General features: G+C 37.7%; 1 protein-coding gene across 1 annotated transcript in view; it reads right to left on the reverse strand.

Moving 5' to 3' along the window:
* rsrc1 (arginine/serine-rich coiled-coil 1) overlaps positions 1 to 23,022 on the reverse strand; it is a 417,271-nt gene that overhangs the window by 63,389 nt on the left and 330,860 nt on the right. The window contains exon 8 of the mRNA XM_067994672.1: positions 7,689 to 7,757. Within this exon, the coding sequence (XP_067850773.1) occupies positions 7,689 to 7,757 (69 nt within the window). The remainder of the gene's footprint in view (positions 1 to 7,688; positions 7,758 to 23,022) is intronic.

The raw sequence follows: 23,022 nt of genomic DNA on the forward strand, positions 1-23,022 counted from the left end.
TACATTTCAGACAGAAGAATTGCTATTCTTGAGACCGTAACCTGCTTTTCAGTTTACTTGCTGACTTCAAATATTTAATAAGTTAAAAACATTCCCAATGATTATAGAATAAAGGATAATACCATTCAGTGAGCTACTAGAGCAGTAGTAGATCAAACATTATTTAAAATTGCATGGTGCTAAAAAATATTGTGTGATGCAGAACCACATTATTTTGCCCTGCAGGAAGCCCTCAGTTGCTGCTATGCATCGTAGACAGTATACTGTGACAAAAAATTATTTTGCATAACTGCGTACAATACATTGGGAGTTTGGCCATTTTGTATTTCTGAAAATCTATCATGGGTCCAATCACTGGTACTTAATGATTTCAAAAAACCTTCAGGATATTACAAAAAAAATACACAAGTTAAGTGTAAACTCAGTCGCACAATAATTAAAACTGGGCAATGGCTTATTTTGTGACTAAAAATAAAGTAATCCAGTTACACTCACATGTTACTGCTCATTTCTGCTGAAGAACACACTATTTACCAACAGTTCTCTAAATTTTGTGTGTCCTTCAGCTGGCAGTGAAGACTGTGGTAATTAAAAGATTTAAAGCAGCACAAACCCCTAGCCTCTAATCTAATGCCTAGGTCAGTCGCTTGTAGATTCTAATTTGTCCTCTATTTGTATTCATGACATGATGGTTCTGAATATTTAACAGCAAACCAGCAGGAGTGTATTTTGTAGGGCTTGGAGGTCAAATAATTTGATTTTCAAGCAGATTACAGTTAACACTATTGTCCAGTCCTTCATTTGTTTATTGTGAAGATATATAGAAAAAAGTTAAGCTATAAATACTGCATCATCAATTACAGAATATTCCAAAAAGCAAACAGATTTAAAAAAGATGAAAATTACTGTATTAAGGTTCTCACCAATTTTATATTCTGGAAAGATAAAACAATTTATTCCTATTGAAATAGGGAAGTCATTTTGTATTTAAGCAATATTAATTGCTGCTCTGAATGTGAGACCTATGTGATTTGCAGCCAGTCAGAATTCAAACAAAATCCACTTGAAATCCATTTATAAAGCAAAAGCAATTTTAAGTTTGCCCATAACCTGGAAGAATGGCAATGCAAAGCAAAAACAAAAAATGTTGCAAATAGACCAGTCAGTGTCTTAAAAAGGTTAGAATCTTAGGTGCAGACTATTCTTCCATTCTCTGGCAATAGGTTCTACAATGTAAATACATCAACAAGACATGGAAAACTGGCATGGATCATCACTGTCCTATCACCAGAAATAGGTAGTATATATCCACTGATACTCCAAAATAGAGCTGTAGTCCAGAAGGGAAGGTACTGGGGCACATGCCCCAAGAACCTCTTTTTGAAGTTTTTTAATTTCCTGTAATGCTAGAACCAAATCTGCCAGATGATTTACTCAGCGTGGCTCATCAGTTTTCCATGGTTCTATTTCAAAAGTTGTCTTATCCCATTATCAGTTCTGACAGTCAACTATCTCTTCTTCTTCAATCAATTGAACAGTTCATTCTTTTTTCTTTTCTTGGTCCCTTTCCCCTCGACCCTCACTACGTTCCTTCTTATGAGGTGTTTATTTGTAATACCTACATGAAGGGCTATGCCTGAAACATTGATATTTTCCTTTCCTTACAGATGCTGCCTGGTTTGCTGAGCATTTTCTGCACTTTAGGTCATTTATTTGTAGATTGCACTGGATTTGCAATTCTCTCGCTTTGGGCTTGGCTTCTTTAAATTTCCGATTCTGTCTCCGATGTCTCTGTTTAATTCGTCTTTTCTTCTTCGGCAGGGTCCCAAGGCTGGTCCGTGGCACCGTGATGACGCAAGAAGTGTGGCAAGCCATAATTCCAGCAGTGGAACAACCAGCCACATTGAAATTCCAGCATGGAATGAATGGCTGACCGGCTGAAACCAAGGAAAGACAGGACCTCGAGCTGGAAAACAGTCAGGATGGTGGCGGGGGCAGGGGGTGGGAATTGAGAGTCTGGGCCACGGAGGCACGAACCATGCATACAAAAATACTGTTCTCCCAGATCGCCATTAATTCCTTTAATACATGTTTTAAAAAGCAACTCATTTTCAGTTTTCACAGAATAATGGACAGAGTTGTGGAATTCATCCACAAAACACCAGTAAAAATCCCAGAATACCGTAATATATTATCGATACTAGTTGAGGTATAAATGTTGGCCAGAACAGATGGAGAACTCCTCTGCTTCTCTTCGAATAGTGCCATGGGAACTTTCACATCCACCTATGATGGCAGGGAATGCTGACACTTTCTATTTTTGAACAGATTAATGTGCAGTTATTGTGCGATGGCAATCACCTTATCCTGCACATCAATGCCAGATAGTCCGTTGTGTCATCAAGCATTTTCCATTAAATATGAAGGGAGAGAAGCCATTATCATGCATGTGGAATGTACAAAACACAAAGATGCTATGAAAAATCAACAATAAACACCTCAAATTACATCTTTTTTTTACGAAAAAGGACACCCCTCAAGAAAATCTCGTGACAGCTGCAGAAATTAGAGAAATTTACCATGGTGTGATTCATCACAAGTTATTTCAGTCAAGATTGTGGTAACAAATTGCTTCAAAAGATTCTACTGGATTCAGAAATTGCATAAAAAAGTGTCTTGTGCATGCACAAAAACAACCAACATCACTGAGAATATTTTGGCTCTGAAATTGCGGGATCTTTTCATTAATGATCTTGAATTAGTATGATTCTTTTATCAATTAGAATAGAACTGAAAAAGGGAAATAAGAAGTTTTCCCCTGTCATTCTTATTTTACAATGACGGCTTATTTTACAATATGGCTTACTTGATTTTTTACCATAATAACGTTGAGACAAATGATGCCATTGCTGCACGCCTTTCAAACATTATAGAAGAGAACGGTCTTGGTATAAACCGCATTTTGTCCTATGTGGCTGATAATGCCTGTCAATTTTGGGAAACACAGGTCAGTTTACCAGAAGCTTAACAACAAAAATGATTCAGGTTCAGGTGCCATGTAATTTATAACTTTGTTAAAAATGGTATGAAAGCTTTGAGTTTTGATCTGGAATGTTTTGTTGTAAAAGTGTGTAATGCGTTCTATCCCTCCACTAAAAGGACAGAACTCTGTTCATTTTTCGACTTTGTAGAAACGGAGTCGAGAAACTTCTGCATTATGTGCCAATGAGTTGGCTGTCCCTTCTGCCTGCAATACATCGAGTCCTACAATGCTGGCCTGCATCAAAGGCATATTTTGTTTTGGAGAGAGACGCAGAACGCGCAAAGGTTAAATGGGAAGCATTCAACGAGGATGATCAGGAGTCTCTTCCTCTTTGTTACATTTACTTCATGCACAACCTGATGGGAGTATTTGATGAAGCAATCAAACAGGAAAAAGATTTGCAGTTATATAGCGCCTTTCACGACCTCAGGATGTCCCAAAGTGCTCTACAGCCAATTAAGTACTTTTTGAAGTGTGGTCACTGTTATAATGTAGGAAAACGCGGCAGCCAATATGCACACAGCAATGTCCCACAAACAGCAACAAGATAGTGACCAGATAATCTGTTTTCAATGATGTTGGTTGAGGGATAAATATTGGCCAGGACACCGGGAAGAACGCCCCTGCTCTTCTTCGAATAGTGCCATGGGATCTTTTACATCCTCCTGAGAGAGCAGACTTGGTTCCATGTCTCATCCAAAAGATGGCGAGACTGTGTCATGGTTCGTCTCTGTTCTAAACTACAGAGTTGGAAAGAGGACAAGTTCCATGGACTATCAGCTCAGGCTATTTCTCTCTCAGAGGAGAAAATTTGAGGAAGCAGATAAGGGATTGTCAAGATGTATGACAAAGCTTGAGAAATAATATGATTTCAAGACATCAGTTTTCAAACAAATGTCAGTCCTCTCACAGGAAGTGAAATGGTCTGATACTGAAAAGTTGGCTGAAGGTCTTTGCATTGAGATTGATTTTGACAAGTTGTATGATGACTGCTGCATTTTACAGCAAATAAGAGAAGAAATAATTTCGAAGGAGCAAAAAAGTGATCAATAATGAATGGAAGGTTTCAAGCAAATACCACAAAGTGAAAACAGTCAAATTTTTAAACTTGCATCTTTCACGCTTTCAATTCTAGTCTCAAATGCATACTGTGGAATGTTTTCAGCTTAATGACTCAGCTTTGGAGCACAGAAAGGGTCCAGTTAAGTGAAAGTCTTGTGAAAGCAGAGTTACAGGTACTGCTGAACTACAGTGTGTCTGGCGCTGACTATTATGATTATGTCGAAAAGTCTCCAGTGTTGCTGAAAGCACAAGACACCAATTTCAGTACCGGTTTAAGAAGAAAGAAACTGCCAGCAAAAATACTCAAACTTCAGGGGATCCAACCTTTACAAGGTAAGTGCAATAACATTTGCAAACTCCAGCGATCGAGTGTCATGTGATCAAGTTTCACACGATCAAGTGTCACGTGATTAAACCTCTGGGAATAGGTCCAACCAGAATTGGTAATCCTGACCACTTCAGATGCAACTTGGGCGCTCAACTGCCTGGAGTAGTAGGAGGGTGGCAGGGAGGAACGAAGGGCTCACGGGTGTTCCAGATCCTAATGTTGTCCTCTTTGGACACCTGTGTGAAGGGCCATTATCTTTTAAAAAATATATATTTGGGGGGTTTATTTGGGGCTTCCCAAGCCTGGATCCCACCAGTGGGGCCCACATCTGGTCATGTGGAGGCTGCAATGCTCTACCTCACTGGGCGTGGCATACTCCACGGACATGACCCGTCCTGTAGTACCACCATCTCTCCCCCTCTCTCTTTCTGTTTCCATTCTCTCTCTCTCTTCCCCCAAATCTCTTTCAGGAAAGTCACATTATCTTTATCAGCAAGAGGTTCACAAGCAGCTACAAGGCAGGTCATAACAGCAGGAGGCTAAGGGCGACTACAGAAACTGGAAGAAGTAGTGGACCCTCAGGATTAGCAGGCAGGAAGAAAATAGGGGCAGACGACAATAGCCAGAAGGCCCAGGAGCGGCTGTGAGGCAAGCCACAATCGCAGGATACCTGGAAGCTGGCCAAGGTAAGAAAAAAATGAGAACAAATGCGAGAAGGAATGGATCTTGGGTCAGGGAGAGGGGAAGAGCAGGCCTCGGAAGCAAAAATGGCTGATACAGGCGAAGAACTATTTTGAAACAGATAATCGTAATGTAGATTTAAAACTAAGTATATTGTGTTTCAATACAAGACAAAGTAGGTGGGTGACGGGACCGGGAAGGTGGAACAGCCTACTGTCAAGAGACCCATAATTACACTGTGACAGGTAAAGTGTTGTTGAGATGGGGTCTTACCATTATATAAAATGTTGACTGCTTGACATCAGGTTTTTCCAGTGTAAATATTGACTCAAAAGCATGACTGAAAGATGGTGATACAGTAATCAAGGTTGATGTGGATAGGAAGTGCATGCCATATGCAAGACTTTTTAAAATGTCAATAAATTGATACTGTCTCTCATTTTAAAATGACTATTTCTCTCTAGGTTTATTCGCAATATGCATCATGCCCATGCCAAGGAGGCAAGGACGCAGAATCCTTCAGTGTTGCTCTGAATGCAGCCTCTAGGTATGTGAAAGTGGTCCTGATTGACTCGCCTTCATACACTCCTTCCTGTGGGATTCACTATGTGGGTAATTCAGATCTGAATTATTTTACTAGCTCTGTGACATATTAATTTAGCCTAAAAAAAAATTCTGCCTGCCCAGTGTGAGCCCAAGAGGCTGATTCTACCCTCCCCTCCATACTCAACACATCTAGATTTCACTGGGTGTCAATCACTGTTTAAATGTCGATGTGCTGACGCTGATAGTGAAAACCAATCTTGCAGGAACTGGGCTTCAATGCTGAATAGGAATTTTACTCAGAGCATAGCTGCTAAACAGGTAAAAAAAATTTAAATCAAGGATATCTTAAACACATTTATTAAAGCAGAAAGTTGGCAGTTTTAACTAGCTGCATGACAGACCAAACATGATAAATTTTGAAGAGCAACAGCTCTTCCTTCCTAAATCCTAACAGTAGAGATTTCCTTAAAGAGACTGCTGGAGGCTGCCTCTGGAAAGGTAAGTTTCAATATTTTTACTTATCTTATTGTGGAGACGGGAGGAGCAGTAGTGCTCCTCCCAGCTCCACATTAAATCTGCAGACCGAAGCCAGTCACCGCCCCCCTCCCCTCCCTCTCTCTCCCAGACTCTCGGAATGACCTTGGCCGGTGTCTGAGCCAGCTGATCTTGCTTCCCCCCGGGACCGGCAAGTTGCCTCTGGGGCTGTGACAGGCACCTGCAGCTTGCCCGAAATAAGCCGGAATTCAGGTGTAATCCAATTTCTAGGTCAGTATCCTTCCTACATGGAACATGTATATTTATTTTTCTAGACAATAAATCCATTATCAATCAAGAATGTCATACATGCGAGAATATTTTGAAGTGAAATGTTTCTACTGCCTTTATTTCAGTAGTGTTGTACTTATGTTGACTGCTGCACTAAGTTCAAGCCTTAGCAGCAGCTTTTCTTTTGATACAAGGATCAATTTGAAAATATGTATTAATTGTTGACTTGACACTGAGCCACGAAGCTAAATTTTCAAACTATCTCCTTGATCTTACCGGCATAGACCAGTTGGGCTGAATGGCCTGTTTCTATGCTGTACATTCTATGTAATTCTTCAGTTAAAAAAGGCAGTATTTGGGGCCAAGACGGGCCATGAAATTAAAACGTAATCCTTTTTTTTTGCTCAAGATTATACTTGAAGTCAGCTGTTGAAAAAGGTAGTTTATGTAACATGGCAGGGAGGAACCAAGCAGCTTCTGTGCCTGCTATATCATTAAATGCTAAATGAAGGAGAATGAAACCTGCATTATACTCAAAGGAATACTTCAGGTTGCCATCTCAAATTCCAACAGACAATACTTTCTAGGGATATTATGTCATCTGCAAATTCCATTTCTATCATTTTTCTTTCAAAAAATCCTTTGCTACAGTCAGTAGTGCTATAGGATCTATTTCAGACAAATTGTTCCCTTCAAAATGGACATTGTACAACAAGAAGGCAGCCTGCAGTCACTTCCCATGATTCTGGTTGGTGGAGAAGTGGTTTCTTTGTAATGGGATGTCATTCAACAGCCATTTTGAAAAAGGCAATTGATGAGAGACCAAGTTGATGGTGGCACCCATCATAGACACAACCCATATGTAATTTACCATATAAAGGAATTATTTGTTTTTGCAAGAAAATGCATAACTAAGCATGTGGGGGAGTTAACAAACAGAATAACACTTGTAAATTCTGTTTATTGAAATTTGAAAATGCAGCCTGGAGTATTCTCTTAAAAATAAATGATGCTCCCACAATGATATAAACAGAATACCTAACAATAAACAGTAGAATACTCAGATTATACCTCTCATAAGCTTTTAAATCAGAGAGTTCGTTAGTTGTATAGTATACAAATATTCATCTATTTTCCACAATTTATTTCAAAACTGATGATATTTTTGGAAAACCAGAAAATAGTATTCCATAACATTCACTGCACAATTGTCAACTGGCTGTTCAATGAAAGGGTTGCTTTGCTGTAATTAATTTCTGTTACCTTGCTCTCTCTTCTTTTTGGCATCATCCTCTTTCCTTTCCTTCGCCTTTAAGACTTCATCTGCTTTTGCTGAAAATTAAAAATATTAATTATTGAGAAAGCCTTAAAATTATTTTATTCATTCTCAAACCTTTTGGAAATCAGAGATTACAAAATAACCATTTTACTTTTTAACCAATTATTAAAATGATTACATTTTACCCATTTTTCACATTTCCTCTACTGTATCCAAGTAGATCACAGTTGTAGGTTGAAAGGATAAACCCTATTGGATGCTTTTTCTAGTACAATTTTTATTTAGTTTTCAAACATACAATATTTAACACTCTTGGCTCATTTACAATGCAGCTATAACTACAAACTTCCAAATTTAAAACTGTTTAAAATCTAAACCTGCATTGTAAATGTTGCAAATTAATTTACTTGTATGTCAAACTGCAGTAAAAGCCCACACCTCTTATGGTTGCTTTAAACCATTTCCAATACAAATGAATTAGAACTTGGCAGGTGTAAATAAAAAGAATTCCCTCTGGTCTCCTGTTATGCCCAACCACGCACTGAAATGTGATACTACCTGGCAACTGCCCTGGTTCAGTGGAGAAGAGTGTGTAAATACTGGGGAGAATGAATTCTGTTTGAGTCCAGTGTAAATGGACTATTATATTTACACTAGAACATCACAATTAGTTCAGATAACAAAAACTAAACCAAATTTACAGCATTTACATAATTAAGTGTTCCAATTCAATTGACAAGCCAACTGTTAAACATTTGTTCTTGTTTAAGCAATTAAACATAAGAAACATGAGAAAGTTGAAATGAACAAAGGCCATTCAGTCCATTGGGCCTATTTCTTCCAAAAGACATAAACAATCATTCTGCTTTGGGCTCCAGTCAACCTATTTAATCTCCTGAGGAAAGATTTTGCTAAGTTTCTTCCTGTCCCCCCAAAGGAAATCAAACAAAATTTCAGAGTAGATATTTAACCATACATCCTAAGTAATACAACTTTGACCAGTTGTGTTCCCATTGCTTCAGTAGCTCAGGAACCAATATATTCCATAGAAGATCTATTTATTCATCACTATCTTTACTTATTCTTAACATCTTCAAGCCTGTTTAGATGTTTAGCATACCAGAAACCAACATTCTCTGCAGTTTTTGAGTGATTGTACAAGCAAGATCCACCTGGAATAAGTGCACCAGAACTGATACTCCTACAGTGCAGGTAGGGCCGGTTTCAGGTTTATAATTGGACACCTTCTGAGCTATTAAAACATTTAAAATATCTACGAACAGTTCTTTAGTTAGACCTGTTGCTTTTTTTATCCAAAGCACTGCATTAAAGTTTTGTTTACTGAACAATTTCACTGGATCCTTCTCAGATGGCATTTAAAAGAGCATCCTCTTTCTCTAGAGGAGTGTCTGATAAAGTGCTTGGAAAGAAAAATAAAATGTGCATGATTTATCTTCTTATGTTTTCATTTCAGACCTGATCTGCAGGCTTTCTGTGTTTTCATTTTATTCCATTTTCATTGGGTGTGCCTATCCCATGCCGTAGCTATTCACACTATTTTTTCTCTAATGTCGTGAATTTCTTTGTTGCTTCTTTTCATTGATTGTTAGATGATCTAAATAATAATCTCAGTCAATTATTCCACCAATACTTCCTCTCTGTTTGTTTATATTTCCTGTCCCTATTTTGATACTATTGAAATGCTTGTTTTGAGCTTTTTGACAATTCAGTCGAGGAGAAATTTTAGGTTTATTTATTTCAAGATGTTGCTATTAAGTTAAATTCAGCGCACAAGGGGTTAAGACCACTCAACATACCAGCATATGAAGGGTTTCATTGTTATGACCCGAAATGCGCTATCGTACACATTGGTTAGTAAAAAGTAAACTGCTGATTGAAAAGGACGTGGGGCCCACTAACGGGGACGCTGAACTTGAGAGAATAGCCAATGTAAACCAGAAATTTATAACACTGATTCATCTTTCAGTTCTGAAGAACACAGCCTGAAACGTTCACCTGTCTGTTCTCTCCACAGATACTGAATGACCTGCTGTGTTTCCTGCATTTTCTGTTTTTGTTTCAGATTTCCAGCATTTGAAGTTTTTTCTTTTTAAATGTATAAAAACAAAGCTCTTATGAAATGAATTGAGCATTAGGTGATCTCGAAATAGTTAAAACCCATTGTTAAGGAGCTGGTGTGAGTGAAGTTGAGATAATGGCTCTTGGACAGAATTCCGAGGCTAAAATATGGGTTTGCAAAGTCGTCTAGGTTTTATTTACTGATGTTAATATTTATTACTGTAATTATTGTTTTGTAAACTTCAAATAAAATTTTAAAACAGGAATTAATCTCATCTGACCACAACTCTAGTGTAAAGAGGCAATCTGGAATTTCTGTCATTCAAGTTGTCCTACAGAGTAAGTATAAACTGTTCACAATACTACGTACGTTAGTCCAACTGATTTGTAGTGTCACGCAGTGATGCTAACACTCTTGAAATGTGAAACATATAACATTTGAAGGTCGGATGATGTACTATAACTAAGTATAATAATGTAATAATGGTAATAATAAATTCAAAGACCAGAGTATACTTCAATATTAAAAACAAGAGGAAGCCTCTTTCTCAAACTAATTTTCTTGCACATTTCCCCCAAAAGTGTATCTGGTCATAGTTACTTTCACTGTACAATCTATCACATGTTCTCTGAAGCAGTTTTCAAACACTACAGTACAGATGTTAGAAAAAGATTAACATACACTGCCAAGTAACCAGGGGTTATCAATAAACTCTGTAAATTAATTAAATTTCTGTTCCAGCATATCATTTATTTCAATACATAAATGTCTCCAGGGAACCATTTCCCTTTATTGCTAAGCCGCTAGTGAGTGAACTATGCGCAAAGAAGTCTCTAGAAATAGTCTTTAATAACAGTTGCTGACTTACTTTACCTTGCTTTTATTGTGTTATAACCAAACATTTCATAATTTCACTTATCAAAAGCTCTGCATTCAGCCAAATCTTTACTGTGATTATTAAATCAAAAAATGTTAATTACACTGATGAAGCTTTGCCACACTAAGTTTTGTTATTTAAATCATCACTAAATTTTATTTGCAATTCATTTTTTCAATTACAGACCGAATGATTCAAATAATTATTTTGGGTCAAAAACAAATATGCGAAATGTCAACTGAAGTTTCAAATGTGCAAACGCTTATACTTTATTATAAAGAAACAAAGCCGTAATTTTGTTGTAAGCTGTGTATTGTACAAGTAGTGCTAATGTTGTTTAAATCCAAGTCTCCAAGCTCTCTCACAATTTAAATGTATTAAATTAGCTTACAAAAACAATCATTTAGAATGGTAAAGACCTGTACTTCATTTACACTTCATTCTTACTGCCAGAAAAGAAAGGATAATAGAAATTCCATTTAAATTTAATTTTTGGCTATAAGTGTAATTGTAGATATACCCCTTGAGTCATGTAAAACGTTTGGCTAATGTTTCATTCAAATTATCCTGCTCCAGTACACATTCGGCACTTTACAAAGATCTTCAAAATGTATTAGCAGTACTCATTAGACTGAAATTTAATAACAAAAACATCAGGTGGATTTCAAGAACCCCCATTATCAGGAGAAGATTGATAGCTTTTATGCTGTTCAGAAGCCAACTGGGCACAATTTAGATTCAACAAACTAATGTGCCTGATTTTGATTTATCTGTTGTACTTCACAAGTTTTGTCTTTATAGTGATCTTTTATTACTCTTCAGCTTGATCAATTTATCAGAATTCTGAGGTGGTGTGGGGGTAGGCTTCCAGAAATGTTATTGTAGAAAAGTGAGGCTCATACTTTGCACTCCAGATTTAACAGATGATTTATTTTAGTAGTGACACCATATAATTCATATTGCTTTCAAAAATGACTGCATTTGCTGTGACTTCTGCTATGAGTGGTGAATGGAAAAGGTTAAGGAAAATGTAAGGTTGCTCAACTCTGGAAGTAGTGCTGTTCAGTCTTCAAGTGCGGTTATCCTCTACATATCGTGAACAAATCAGGCAATCCCATGGGGCGAAAATCAGTAGTTACCTGCCATTTTAAGAATGTTTGATCTTGTAACACATCTTCTACCCTTTCCCATTCCTTTAATACAGTGTCCCAAATTGATCCCTTTCCCAATATCTTGAACAGCCAGTTGACAATGACAGTCGAGGTCATATGTCGTAAGTGGCCACTTTAGCAAGGTACTGGAGAGTGTACTCATGGAACTGTACTCCAACAAGGAACCAACACCTTTGAAAGAAGAGGTAGAAAGGAGAAAATTGGACAGAAAACAGGAAAATTATAGTTTTTTTGTTCAAAAGGGAAAATGAAAGCAAGAATTTTTAACCCTTGAACTTACAATGGCCCATAGAAATTCCACTAACCCTGGAACATTAACAAAAAATCCCAGTATGCCAACTTCAGTGTCAATTATGTAGCTTCCATTACTTTGCATTTATATGTACCTAAAAGTTCAGGAAATATGATATTGCTGACAATTAAAGAATCTTGAATTTCAGAAAGAACTAAATTCTTTAGGATTCAAAGTGAAGTAATTTGAGGTATGATTTTTTTTTTAAAACTTCACGATATGGGGGTGACTTTCAACCTCGGCGAGGGTGGAAAACTGTTGGAGCAGATTGGTCGCCCGTTATACACCTTGCCAGCCTGCCTGATTTTCCTCCCCATTGACTTCAATGGCTGCCAATCTAATACTGCCAGTTTTCTGCCCCTGCTGAAGTTGAAAGTTCCCCCTATATTGTTTGCGGCAGCCAGAGGTGATTTGTGCAGTAATGTAACATTTAGATTTTTTTTAGGATTATAACAACATATCAGTGTAATATTTATTCAAGTTTTCCATACTTAAAAGATTTATACAGCATACCACATAATGAAGTCTATTTTTAGGATCACAAAGGTGTGATCTTTCTTAGATATAAGTATTCATGAATAGCATAATGGATAATTTCTATTGTCAAGGCATTTGAATTTAAGATAAAAGATCGTCTGAGTTGCGTAGACCAGTGCATTTGATACAAAACCAAAGTCTGATAAATCGTACTGAGTGACTACATATTTGGGGATAAAAAAACGGCATGACATATAAACACAGCTTTGATGAAAACTTAGTGTATCTTTGATTGCAAATGTCCATTATGAGTATCTGGGTAATAATATTATAAATATGCCTTTGAATCACCAATTGAGTGTAGTATCATTGCACAGGTAAAAATTAAAAACATAAGATTCTAATTTTAAAGAATGCAACTAAATTTTAATTTTATGACTCGCACTTATGAAATGTTATTTTCTAATATTCAGCAAAAAAATTAATCCAAAAGTTATTTTTTCAGTTTTTTTTTAATGGAAAACATACAACCAATGTTCTCATTTAAAGAGTCCCAGGAGAATCCTTTCCTGGCCCTGCCGCCTCATTTTCCAGTGGTTTGGTCAGTCAGACGGCCAGTTGCAGGCACACCTGAAGAAACAGTGTACTTTGTGCCTGTGACCCCCCTCAAGGGGGGTCACAGGCAGCAAAGTGGAGAAGGCCAAAAACAGTAAGAGGGCCTTTTTCCTTTTGTAGGAATGCATTGGATCTAGGGCAGGAGGCTTTGATCACGCTAGCCATGACCACGATAGCCATTACTTACTGCCGTAAGCTGGTTTTCCAACCCAGACATTGCCACGGGATGGGTCTGCACTGGGGGTGCAAGGGGGTCATGATAATGACATGGCCCACTAAATTCAGGCTTTGCGACAGCTGGATAGCAATGCACTTTGAGTGTGCTGTGTCTGCCCTTTGACCTTTACAGGGCCCCCAGGGAAATCAGCCCTATAATTTAACCACTGCTGTACAATTGTATACCAATTCTCCTATCTTGGGAAAATATGCAACAATGCGAATGGTGGAAAAGTTTTAAGCTGCACTTGGCAAAGCATTTAACAAACTGGAAAAATACTAAGCTGCTCCTTAAAACAACAATCCCTGTTATGTGGGTGAATGTGGCAATCATTCTGCACACAGCAATGAGATGAATGACCAGTGTGACAAAAGGAGGTAATTGTGCCACAAGTTGTTCTGGTAACTATGACTTTAAAATTCAGCCTCTGTGCAAAGGTAGTCCAGCATCCAACAAAGGCTACTTGAAACAATGTTGCAAAGAGCGCTGGTCCTAACAACACATTTTGGAGGGAATCTCTGACTTACTGGGCTAGAATTTGCTGTCAAAATAACAGTGAGACGAATGGCGCTCGCCGTTATTTATGCGCAAATGCTACAGCAACTTCAGGTAGGGGCAAATGTGCGGTTAAATGCGGATATCTGAGAGTTGCTGTTCCAGATACGCCTCTTCGCCAGTTACCTTGTGAATCCTCAAGAAAAGGAACTTCTGATAGTTTAGAATTACAGGTAGACTGCAAGAATCCAGTAACAATCTGATCAAGATTGGATGAGTTCTTAACGGTTGCTGTCTATTTGTTATGTTACCGTTCCAAGACATTTAGATGATAGTCCGACAGTAAATTATCACTGTTAAATAAATGATGAACAAACAAATAATTTAAGAAATTTGCTTCATGTTTTATACTTTAAACATGCGAGATTGGGAGTCTATATTCACTTTCAAAGACTGAATGGAAACTTATGGTGGCACAGGGTTTGCTGTTCAATAACCTTTCCTACAGTACCGCATAAAGGTAAGACACTCTTGACAGCCTGAAGAGATGAGTGCATCCATGGGAGTAGTCTGAAACATAACAGCCAAAATAATCTATGATAAAAACAGTTGTAAAGGCCCAAATACTTGACAATCAGTTAATTTTTTGTTTGCTGATGTTGGTTGAAGGAAGAATGTTGGCCAAGACACCAAGAGAACTCTTCTTGAAATTGTACTATGAGATCCTATTTCCACCAGATGAGGTAAATAGAGCCTCGGTTTAATGTTTCATCCAAAAGATGGCAATTGACAATGCAGCACTCACTCACTGTAGTGGTGGCAGCTGAGATTATGTGTTCAAGTTCTTGAATCCATAACCCTCTGATTCAAAGGTGAGAGTACTAATGGCTGAGCCAAGATGACACTTCAACAACAAGATAGTCAAGGAAACAACAAAGGAACCGGCAACTAAGTCAATTTGCAAACTAAAAGCACCTCAGTTGACTAGGTCATGTGATTATGATGCAAGTCTTTAATATACTGCATTAAATACAGAAATGGCAGTCAATGACAAAGTGTGGAAGGTGAAGAATAACTTGGCAAAGTACTGAAGAGAATGATCTCCTGGAAACTGCTATCACTTGGGAAGAGGCAGAGCAGTTAGTGAAAAACAGTAGAGTGGAATGGACTGGTGCCCATACCAATACAGGATCCACAGACAGATAGCACACTTATGTGCAGTGCAAATTAATTTTGGACACAAAAATAGGCAAACCCTCTAGCTGTTACACTGCAATAATGAATTTCTTTTCATCCTAACCATTTCACTTCCTGTGTTTTCATTCTTGTGCTCTGGTTATATGATTCTGCAGCCATCAATATTTGAGACACTGTCACTGCCCACAGCCTCAGTCTTTAAGAAATCAACACCTGAAAACCTATAATTAGTGTTAGTTTTGTCATGTTGCTTAGTTGTTGAATTCAGTAGAACAGAAGTAAACCAACATGAGCAAAATCTTTGTGAATAAGAGCACTATGATATGGCTAAGGATCAAGACTGAAAATAAAAAACTGTCCACAAATATCCAGGAGAGGAAAAAAAAACTATCCAGACAGACAATTTCAGATGCCTGTGGGCCAGCCCACATAGTAATTAGAACTGCTAGTGGACCAACAACAAACTGCTGCATTCACTCACCTTGGTAAGATCAGGTCACTTAAAAATAGTAAAATATGTACTCAAAAAAACAGTATCTTTAGTCTGAAAACTGCAGAACAGCAATAACCCAGAGCGTTTCTCAAATGTCTTTTGACAGTTATGTTTACTGTGAAGTTGTGAACAGTAGGCCAAGTAAATCACTAAGTTTTTTTTTGTAGGGTGGGATGTACAACAGTTGGGAGAGATGTGTTAAAATGTTGGGTCAAATATTGCTGAAGTGGGGCATCTCACGGCTTCCACTGTTGGACTTTTTCCTGAACCCTTCTGCTCGAAAGTGTTTTGCGCCTTAACTTGCTGGAAGTGCGAGCTGATAGCGGCTCGGTGAGCGCAACAGAGCATCTGGGACCTTGATGAATGGCGGGACCAACAATTTATCTCCTTAACTGATCCTGTCTCTGATTTGTCACACTGCTTGCCCAACATCCAATACTGGGTGAGCAAAAATTTCCTCCAACTAAATATTGGGAAGACTAAAGCCATTGTCTTCGGTCCCCACCACAAACTCCGCTGGGTCAAAATCCTGGAACGCCCTTCCTAACAGCACTGTGGGAGAACTTTCACCACACAGACTGCAGAGGTTCAAGAAGGTGGCTCACCACCACCTTCTCAAGGGCAATTAGGGATGGGCAATAAATGCCGGCCTCGCCAGTGACGCCCACATCCCATGAACGAATAAAACAAAACCAGACCATTCGCAACCTCGATGTCCTATTTGACCCTGAGATGAGCTTCCAACCACATATATGCTCCATCAACAAGACCATCTACTTCCTCCTCCGTAACATCTCCCATCTCCGCCCCTGCCTCAGCTCATCTGCTGCTGAAACCCTCATCCATGCCTTTGATACCTCCAGACTTGACTATTCCAATGCTCTCCTGGCCGACCTGCCATCTTCCACCCTCCATAAACTTGAGCTCATCCAAAACTCTGCTGCCCGTATCTTAACTCGCACCGTTCACCCATCACCCCTCGCTAACCGACATGGCGATCCCGGACCGGGACTGCCTCAACTTTAAAATTCTCATCCTTGTTTTCAAATCCCTCGCCCCTCCTTATCTCTGTAACCTCCTCCAGCCCTACAGCCCTCCGAGATCTCTGCGCTCCTCTAATTCTTGCCTCTTATGCGTCCCCGATTTTAATCGCTCCACCATTGGCGGTTGTGCCTTCACCTGCCTAGGCCCTACGCTTTAGAATTCCCTCCCTAAACCTCGCCGCCTCTCTGCTTCTCTCTCCTCCTTTAAAACGCACCTTAAAACCTACTTCTTTGACCAAGCTTTTGGTCACCTGTCCTAATATCTCCTTATGTGGCTCAGTGTCAAGTTTTGCTTGAAAATCACTCCTGTGAAGTGCCTTGGGACATTTTACTACATTAAAGGTGCTATATAAATGCAAGTTGTTGTTATCAACCAATGAGATTTAAGGATTAAGAAAGAAACAGAAAAATGATGGAGAAGGAGGGTGAATTAGAGTCAAATCAGGTACAGAAAGAGAAATAAGGAGGGAAAGAAAGATTGGATTAAGGGAGAGAGAAAAAAAAGAGCCAGAAAGGAAAAGTAAGAAAAAAATGTAAAAATTTAATTTTTTTTAAATCTCGAAGAAGAATTTACTACATGCAGGAATGAGGCTGAACAGTTTAAATTGTTCCCTTTCTGGGCCAGAGAGATTGACATTGCAATAATAATTATCATGTTGTTAAAAAGGTACTTACAGTATTAATTACCAGCCCTAACTTTCTCTGGCGAGTTTAATGGGCAATTAATGTGCAAATCCAGGAAGTTCTTAAAAATATCGGGGAGATTAAGGGCGAGATGCCGTTTGTGCGAAGCAAACAGGGGAGCAGCATTAATCGACCAGCAGGTTCTGAAGATTCGCAGTGTATCTCTTAATCCCCTGAATTTGTGGGAGATTTGCACATAATAACGGCGTGTGTCATTAACACAATGTTATTTTTCCAGCAAAAACAAACTCTGTCCACAATTCCAAAGTATAAACCCTGTTATGAGTTCCCTCCTCAATCATTATTAAAGTACTGATACCTGCGAAATGGGGATGGGAGAGGTGGTTAAACTGTCTTCAATTACAAACTTAAGACTTTTCCAATTTTTTTTGGATCAATTCAAACATTAGATCACATCAAGTTGATTCTTCACATAAATATCATCAGGATCTTGGAGTTCTGACCGAAAGTGCTATAAAAATTATTGCAATATAGGGGAATCTGAATCCTGAATTCAGATTTGGAGATCACAAATGAAATTGCAACTCCAAATTTGAATTCTAATTTGGGTTTGTTTGACCACGCTCATCTCTATCTTCCTGTTCCATACGCTTTTGTGAAGATTACAACTTAAATTGATATCAAATATATTAATGACATTTATAACCTGTTACGTACAAAGCTAAGTTAAAATAATTTACAAAATCACCTATTTTGTTACTTGCTGAAACAGATATTGTACCTCCAAATCTGATATTCATAGTGGTTTTAATATTCTAAAGAGTATAATATTAAAAATACATTTTACTTTTCTTCCTTAAATGCAATTGGCAATTTAACACAAAAACATTTTAACAACATATTTTTATACTGGATATAAAATGCTACCAAAAGTTAATGAAAAGATTACTCTCACTGACCAAGAGATGCTAATGAATGAAAATCTGCAACAGCAAGTCGACAGATGTTTATCATCAAAATGAATTTCAGTGCAACGTGCTGCTGATAGAAACCCAATAAATCAATGTTTTAATAGTCTACTAAAGGCCAGCCTACCTTGCACTAATGCCAGATGAGATACAATGGTGATCTCAATCCAAGGTATAAACAAAATTGGTAGGGTATCAATAGAATTCCATGTTTCTGGCTTGTATTTATTTAAAAAAAATCAGGGGCATTTTCAGTAATTATTTGGCTTTTTAAAAAACGGTATTACGGATAGAAGTTCAGTGGAGATCAGAAAAAATGAGTCAGACTTCTACTGCAGCTGACAAAAACCACGTGCAAATATAAGTAACTCATCCTCTCCTGCTTAATTAGATTTTGCTTCTTGTACACTTAAATATCTTCTTTTTTCTAATACTTGTATTGGAGTCTCCCATTTACTTCCCATGGTTATTAAGTGACTGTGTGAACTAGCCAAAATGACTATGCTTTGGAAGACATTATTTTTTCTGAGGTACAAAGAGACCACTTTTTAAATCAGATAATAAAAATGCGTTATTAAATAAAAGATGGAAAATCAGGGGCAATGAATACTATGAGGGAAAAAGCTGGTATAAAAAGCTGAGCTTTAGGTATTAATCATGTTAAAAATTAGATTTACATAGTTTCACAATATTTTTTCAAATTTTTACACTGTTTACTAAAGGAAATTAGTATTCAGCTGTTTTAACCATGTGAACATTAAAAGTTCTTTGCAACTTTCAAAATACACTTACCTTTACCATCACATACATTGGTGAAATTGTTTGGCAAATTATTATAGGTTATTAAGACACAGCAAAATGTAAACAATTATGGAACATTTCTCATTACCGTACCTGTCATTCTTTAAAAGAAAAACAAAAAGAATGTAAACATGCCACATTCTATTTTGGTGCAGTAATACTGCTTTAATTTTCCAGGGGTTAATTGTATGAGTTACTTGTTTGTTAAATTTTCCAACACAATTGTTTGGATCAACCATTCTAAAAATTGTTTTTCAAGGTTTTATTACTGTTGTATTACCTTTAAGTAATATTATGCCATGATGTGTGGTGCTATTGCAATTCAGCGCATTCAAGTGCAATTGTTATTCTATTCTACCGATTAACAACAAATAGGAATTCAGTGCTGTACAGGAGGGGTTATAGAGAACCAAATCCCTAGTAATGCAATGCAGCAAGTACTGCCAATGGTATTATTTAATTTAATGGGGGTTGGACCTTAGCACAGTGTAATAATAATAATAATTGCATAATGGTAGCACCATACCATAATTTCCAACATATGCACGTGAAAATAAACAATGCAAGGACATGTCCCTGACTGGGACATGATCCTGAACATCATTCAAGGTGCTGTATGCAGATTTTTTTAAAAACCAGCTGAACATCAAACTGACCCAACCATCTTTACACCACAATGCCAGAGCATTATATACATTGGCCCTTAAACATCATGATCTCTGGACCTTACAAGCCATAATCCCTCAAACTCCCAGAACACCTTGGAACTAAACATTCATAAGTAACCTGACTGTTCTTTCACAATGGAATGCAACACATAGGAGTGTCAAGTCTCCAATAGCTTTGCATTACAACCCATACTGCCAAAGTGATAGAATTCTGGAACATTGGCCCATACCTATTACATCACAGGAAGTAAGCATTGCTCATGAGCCATGTTTAAACAAGTAGGAAAAAATTACAACACAGAATACAACGCAGCTGTGGTCTATCAGCTATACACTCACACAAACCTCCCAGACCCCTAGTATCTGAGCCACTTGAAAATTACTTAGTTCTGAGACTGTATTTCTCAATACACTTCTGCCCCCTGCCATGTGTCTCTATTTATTGTTAAGTCTTCTGTTTCAAATATCTCCATCCTGTGTCAGTAGAGGGGGATACCAAGTCTAAAACAATCTCTATGGATAAAGTGATAATACTCTTGTAATTCTCTGGATAGCACTCACCTCAATCACCTCATTCCCAATTCTACACTTTATGCTGTAAAGCCAATTGACCACAGTGCACTAAAGATTTTTAATAAATGTTAGCTTATCTGCAGTGAAGTAGTCACATCAGAATGCTGATTAATGTTACTAGCACTAAGAACAGTATATGAAACATAAAAATGTCACTTTATGCATTCAAGTGAAACAGAATTTAACACTGGGTGATAAATACAGCACCAAGTCCATGAGGGATCAACACTGGCAGAAAAGGGTTGACCCAAGGATACTAATGATTCAAGTAGCCTAATAGATTTCTGCCACAAAGCTTTCACCTGAACCATCTTTAACAACTAATTATACATGGTATGTGTAGAAGTATTTTACAATGATGTTGCCCCAGATTTTTATCCATTTATTGCTTGAAGACGATTGATCATCTTCTTCAAAATGCAGTACAATCATTTTTAAAAGGTCTGCCAAATGCAAGAGAGATAATTTTCAGCAAATCTGTGTTTAAATTGAAATATGAGGGTACACTGAAGTCCAATCCCTTCAGTTCGAGTATGATGAAAGTGAACTATGAAGCTCCATTTCATGTGCTATAACTCAGAACTGTCAGTGGGTGGCAGGCAACACACAACTTACTGAAAGATTTTCTAATCTAGCTCGGATTTTGAAATCTCAAGTCAATGGGTACTTTTATAAACAGTATTTTCAACAGTTTTCATAACTTGTTCACTCCATAGCTGACAGCTATTCAAAGCACTTCCATTCAAGGGGCCACTTTCTAAGTAAAACAGTATGAAAGCCATGGTTGCAAAAGGAAAAGAACCTCTGTTGATAATATCATACCATTTATTTATCAGCGTTACTGAGTATTCAAAATTGACCCCATTTTAATACTATAAGCAATGGTGATTTAATTAATATGCTATGTAAATTAATACAACTTACCTAATTGTTTTACATGCTGCAGGGCATGTTCTGAACAAAAGGAAAGTTTATGATTTTTATTCCATTCTCAGAAAATATTCATGAATTTTTCAAGTAATTTAAGAAAACCTTAAACTTTTGCTCACTTTTTGTCAGTAGGTGGCATTATAACACTGGGTACTAGAATACAATTCATGTTTCTAGGATGGTTTCCAGGACAAGGGTGGTTTGGATTTCGGTGTTTTGGTCTCTGCTTTGTACAAGACAGAATTTCCATTTTTTTCATTTAGCATCACAAGATCTTAATGAAAATTCATCACAATTTAATATTTAGACTAAGTTTTATTTAAATTGAAAATGTATAAACAATTTACAAAATGAGCAGCTATAAACTTCTGTTAGAAATCTTTCCACTAGAGACACCTGGCTCTTCTACCTATAATGTGCACTTTTATGCATTGGAACTGTACAAGCAGTTATGTAGTTATGTCACTAAAAAGGTTACTGACGTTGGTTCTTGACTTTTGCCACATATCATATTGCTATTGGATATTACCTATTATACCCTTGAGGGGTAACTTTCTGACTTTGCACTCCTCATGGGAAACCTCGCCTGCCGAGAGTTCATATTAGAAATTCCCGTGCTTGCTGCAGGTGATTTTACAATTATTTTAAATAGCTGGAAAATCATGCACACCACATCTGGGAATTTCCAATACTCTCTCTCCATGGACAAATGTCCCTGATTAGATTGCTAATTCAGAGGACTCCTTTCATGTAACTACAGAAAATGTTTGGGTGTAAAGGATGGTGGATTGCAATTAATTTGTTCTACATTTGATTGCAGGACAGAAAACTTCACTTTTACGACAACTTTGAAATGAATAACTAATCTACAGTTTCATCTGCAGGGTGCCGTCCAGCTCGAGCAGCACCGCTGTGCACTTCCATCAATGCTGTTTTGTGACTGGTCAGAAAGAGATGCGGTTCAAGCAGGACAAGTTGATTGATGTCATTCCACATTTCATACATATTACTGAAAGTAATAGAGCACCATGCAGCAAGACAAAGTCCAGAAACTGAGATTATCTACTTTTGTCATGAATCAGTTAAAGAAATGAGAAAATAAGCCAGAACGTAGGACCCTTATTGTTTTTATTTACTGTTTAACTTCTAGCACGTGCCCTGGACACCTATGGAGAAGCCTGATTCAATATGGCGGGTGACGCACTTATGATGAGGAACAGGCGTGCACCACCATCCATATTGGATGCTTAGGTGCCCGGTTTATGCTTGCAAAACTGGTGTGGCATCAACAAATTTCTAGGTCAATATCTCTTCAGCATTAGACAACAGGTGGCACAACAAGGCAGGTGCCCATTCTGTAGTGCGCTTACGTGTGGAGATCATACACACAAAGTATTGCTTACTTGCAAACACACATACTATACTATATACAATGTGTATTTAGTCCATATCTAAAATCAAAATCACATGCACTATACTTCATTAAAAACATTCTATGCTACTTGATTGTGCAACAGCTTTATACATTGCTGATTTCGATACACACTACATACACACATACTACAAATATAGTCTACATTGAACACATATCGAATACTACAAGGTTGTATGCACACTTACAATACTACTTGTAAAAAGCAAACAAACTGCAAATCTTTAAACAGAAACAGAAAATGCTGGGAGCACTAAATAAATGAACCAGCACCTGTGGAGAGAATATATAAGTTAACGTTTCAGGTGTAACCCTTCATCAGAACCAACAAAATGAACAACAT

Source organism: Heptranchias perlo, chromosome 13 (genome assembly GCF_035084215.1).
Source record: "Heptranchias perlo isolate sHepPer1 chromosome 13, sHepPer1.hap1, whole genome shotgun sequence".
Taxonomy (NCBI): domain Eukaryota; kingdom Metazoa; phylum Chordata; class Chondrichthyes; order Hexanchiformes; family Hexanchidae; genus Heptranchias; species Heptranchias perlo.